This window comes from Galeopterus variegatus, unplaced genomic scaffold (genome assembly GCF_000696425.1).
Source record: "Galeopterus variegatus unplaced genomic scaffold, G_variegatus-3.0.2 Scaffold1571, whole genome shotgun sequence".
NCBI classification, from domain to species: domain Eukaryota; kingdom Metazoa; phylum Chordata; class Mammalia; order Dermoptera; family Cynocephalidae; genus Galeopterus; species Galeopterus variegatus.
Window position 1 is genome coordinate 55896 of NW_007727682.1, and position 4820 is coordinate 60715.

The 4820-nt window shown below is 44.8% G+C and overlaps 1 protein-coding gene across 1 annotated transcript in view; it reads right to left on the reverse strand.

Annotated features, from left to right (window-relative positions):
* Positions 1-216: 216 nt before the first annotated feature.
* The window catches only part of GNLY (granulysin), a 15117-nt gene continuing 10513 nt past the window's right edge, over positions 217-4820 (reverse strand). The window contains exon 5 of the mRNA XM_008577729.1: positions 217-405. Coding sequence (XP_008575951.1) covers positions 377-405 — 29 coding nt within the window. The 3' untranslated portion in view covers positions 217-376. The remainder of the gene's footprint in view (positions 406-4820) is intronic.

A 4820-nucleotide genomic window follows, 5' to 3' on the forward strand; every position in this document is an offset into this window, starting at 1 on the left:
AACAGTTATTTGGTCTTTCTGAATCTCGCCTTTTTTATCTGCAAGATAATATCTAGCTCATAAGATTGTAGTGAAAACGAAAGAGCTAATGCATTTAAAACGCTTAGAGCATAGGAAGCCCTAGATAAATGACCCACATTTTTATTAGCTATTAATTAAGAAATAAAGCAATATTTTATATTAGTACATAATTATTTTAATCAAAAGTTGACCCATAATAATATGAGATGATATGAGGTGAACAAAACAAAGGTTAGAAGCTGTGAAGCGTATCGTAATGTTTCTTTCATGTGGTTGTGAGCAAACATAAGTTTCCTCCAGTAGGTGGCAGCACTTGTACCACCGCCTTTGAATGGGGTTCTTGATGAGTCTTAAATCAGCGTATCAGGATACCACCCAAGCGTGCTGGGGAAAGAAAGCAACTTCGGAATTAATATCCTCATACAAAATATGAGAACTAATCCACAACTTCAAAAAAACAGAAAATTTAAAATGTCCCACATCTAAGCACACTTGTGAATTACCTGTAGTGACCAAACCTGGCCCAGGACACAGGGCACCTGCTCCCCCAAGTGGGCGAGGCCCAGGTCACCCCTCCCACCCCCAGGCCTTGGAATGTCATCCCTTGGGTGGGGGAGGCGGGCAAGCTGGGCGGGACTTATTGGAGGTCCCACAGCCAGGCAAGGAGCGAGAGCTGGTTCTCAGGCCCCTCCCCTTTCACACGCGGGGGGGTCCCCAGGCGCAGGGCTTGGGTGGGACTTATGAAGACCCATGAACCCACGTGTGCACCGCACTGCCTGGGGCTGGAGAAACGAAAGTCTCAGTCTGAAGCAAGAAACGGACCATTCGATGTGGCTAAAAAAATGGTTAGAGGAGGAGGATGTGGCCCCACGGCAGAATCTCGTGGACATCTAGCCACAGAATAAGACATCCAGGCTCAGGAAAACAAGGTGGCTGCAGAGTCCACCTCTCCTTTCAGCGTCCTAGCACTACCAATCCTGCTCCCTGAGTGGCAGGAGAGGGCAAAAGACAGCCTGGGCTTGGCCATCAGGCTGCATACTGGAAGTCTGTTGAGTGCACTCCAAGGTTCTCAGCCTGAGCAGATGGGAAAGCCCATTTTATTTAAGTCACCATTTTCCTGAAGGCAAATCAGCAGTTCCTGGTTCCTGTCAGAGAAATGTCTTCCTATTTGGAAGTGACAGCATCTACCTGCCATTACTAACTGTGCTGGACATTTGACACTGTTTGGCCACATGGTATCTGTTCCTCCTTCCTAACATCACCCTAATTTCCTTTGGGGAATTATCTGGCACCTACTGTGTACAGTCTTGGTAGACAGTAAACCAGGGGATTTACTGTCCTCCCACTCCTAAACCAAGAGGGTCTTCCAAGTCTACTGGGGCCTGACTCCCTCTCACCATCTTACAAACACACAAGTCAGCCTTGGGATGATCTAAGCTTAGCCAGTTGGACTTGCTTTCTGGGAATCTGGCTTTGGAGCAAGAAACACAAGGACAGAAGGAATGGTGGAAGTTCATTCATCCCAGTGATTGCCCCTGGGCAAAAGTGTGGAACTGCTCCTGCTTCCAAGACTATCTGAGCTGTGTGGTTCCTGTCTGTGTAAGCTCAGCTCGAGGCCTTCCCTTCTCCCAGAAACACAAGGACAGAAGGAATGGTGGAAGTTCATTCATCCCAGTGATTGCCCCTGGGCAATAGTGTGGAGCTGCTCCTGCTTCCAAGACTATCTGAGCTGTGTGGTTCCTGTCTGTGTAAGCTCAGCTCGAGGCCTTCCCTTCTCCTCTGTGGCAGCCATAGCTGCCCAATCACTTCCTTTTTCTTAATTTAGCCTGAGTCAGTTTCTGTTGCTTGCCATCAATGAATCTGGCTGATATACCAGCTCATCCTGAGGAAGAAAGAATTCTTCATTTCCCTTCCCTAGGGAAGCCCAATGTGGGAGAAGACCAAATATGAACCTCCTGCCCTGGGGGATGAACTTCCTAAGATTCTTAGCCAAAAAGAAAGAAAGTTTTTAAAATTTGCTCACCCTAACCAATGACCAGTTGGCCGCTTCTGATCAGAACATGGAAAACCTGAGTTCTCATGGCAAAGTTAGGTAACCTGTTATGAAAAGAGAAGGGAGGAGTGGAATGTCAAGTGTTTACTCAACTCACAAGAAAAGCCTGATGATCACCTACACAGATTTGTGCTGCGAACTTTGCGGGGTCAAGCCTATTGCATCATAGGATGGAGGAAATAGTCAATGTGGTCAATTTCTTTGTTTTTCTACCCCTAACCGTTTCCAGTTGAGTGCAGAGCATTTTGCTCCTGCAGTTCCCCAAGGACATGTTTCCAGATTATTTACCCTGACTTACAAGGAAACCCAAGCCTCCATCCTTTAGTGAAAGACAGCATTGTGTGGTGATGCAGAGCCCAGACTGCCATAGCTGTGGGTTCAAATCCCAAATCTGCCATAGCTGTGGAAACATGGACATGTCATTTAATCTCTCTATGCCTCAGCCCCCACTTCTGTAAAACTGACATCAGAGTCTATATGTGTGAAGCATTTAGAATTGTAAACACAGTTACCCCATATCACTGTCTTTGCAACCCTGTTATGAGCATCAGGCCACTAAACAAGTGACACTAAGCAGCCAACTGAAGTTCCATGACCTGCCTTCTCTCATTTACCTGTAATTACATTTGCCAAAAGAAAACATTCAAGAGAGTTCTACTTCCAGCAAAACAGTGTGAGGAGCTCTGTGGACCTGAGAAATTGTTGGAAATTATTTTTAAAACAACGATTTAAATTCTCTGGAAATTGACCTAAGTGCAAGAGCAAAGGCAGAAATATTTATTCAGGAAAATCTACTAAAACTCAGTAAGAACTGTAAGAATCTGTGGTATTTGAATCAAGACCTGCCTTCTCCCTCCCTCTCCCAGCTCAGCAAGGTGGAAAATCCACTCCAGACTGGTACATCAGGGCTCTCTCCTCCCAGCTCCCAGTTAGGGGGCTATCTTCCTGGGAGAGACAGCATTCCATATTTTAACTCCTGAATCTGAGGCTAAATTCTGGGTGAGTTTTGCCAGGAAGTGGGGGCTGCCTTTCCCCCCCAGTACCCACTAATGTGACTGAGGCTGTACATTGACCATGGCACCTCAAGAATGCTGGGGCCACAATCACCCCTTACCCCAGCTCATGAGGTGGGGAATTCCCACCAAGAAAGGGAAGAGAGGAGACCAGGGGCTGCTGCCTCCCCATCCACTGAGCACTCAGCTCCTAAAGTGGGGGTGTCACCAGAGAGAAGTGCACCATTGTCCCCACTGCCAACACTAGAGTCTTGCCTCAGAGATTTCCCCCAGGAGGGAGAAGCAGACTATAAACAGAGAACTCCAAATCCCCTCCTAAATGAACTAACTTCATTTGCAGCAGAGTGTAGAGAAGTTCAAGCTTAAGGGTGCTCTCAAAAACAGTGGAGGTTGTGGGGAAAGACGTTCGGGAGGAGATTGATAGATTCATTGGAGACATAAGCTAAACTATAGGCTGGCTCGTTTGGTGCAGAAATGAGGAAAGAGACAGCTGTGAAGAGGCCTCCTCAGTCAGACAAATCTCACACACTGACCTCAGGTACTGTCCCTACAAAGAGCTCGAATTTGACTGGATACCATCATAAAGAAACTTGGGCCCTGGGGCATTGCTGAAAATAACAGAGAAAACCAGGAATTAGTGTATTTAACAGCTGGGTGTGGTCAGAGAAAGAGCCAGTCAAAGAGAGCACTACCAAAACCACTGTCATCAAAGAATGACTGTAGACACACTCAAAGCAACACCCTGTAAGGTGCAGCATCAGAGGCCTCACACTGTGGGGGTGGAGGGACTTTACTAAAATAAACCAGCCAGTCACTAAATAAGTAAATAAGCAAATAACAATAACAAGCCTGGGGTGAGGGTAAGGGGATGACTGGTAGCCAGCTGTGCTACAATATATTATCTAAAATGTCCAGTTTCCAACAAAAAATTATGAGATATGCAAAAAATAGGAAACCATGATGCATACACGGGGGAAAAGAAAAAACAACAAAACAGAAACCACCGGTGAAAGCAACCAGATAACAGATTTAACAAAGACTTCAAACCAGCCATTATAAATATGTTCAAAAAACTAAAGAAAACCATGACTGACAAAGTAAAGGAAGGTATGATGACAGTGTCTCATCAAACAGAAATATTACTATAGAGATAGAATAATTTTTTGAAAAAAAAAAAGGAACCAAATGGAAATTCTGGAGTTGAAAAGTAAAATAACTAAAATTAAAAGTTTAATAGATGAGTTCACACATTTAAACAAGAAGAAAGAATGAGCAAACTTGGAGATATATCAGTAGAGATTATGCAATCCAAAGAACAGAGAGAAAAAAGAATGAAGAAAGTGAACAGAGCCTCAGAGGACTGCGGGACACTATAAGCAAACCAACACATACACAACAGAAGTACCGGAAGAAGAGGAGAGAGGGAATGGAGCAGAAAAAAATACTTGAAAAAACAGTGGCTGAAAACTTCCCAGATTTATTGAATGAAAAGCAATCTATAAACTCAGGAAGCTCAACAAACTCAAAATAGGACATGTGGAAAGATATCCACAATCAAACACGTCATAGTAAACATGCTGAAAGCCAAAAACAAGGAGAAAATCTTGAAAGTGCAAAAGAAAAGTGACTCAGCACTTACAAGGGAACCTCTAATAGTATTAACAGCTCACTTCTCATCAGAAACAGTGGAGGCCAGGGCCGGCCCGGTGGTGCACTGCTACAGTGCGCCGCTT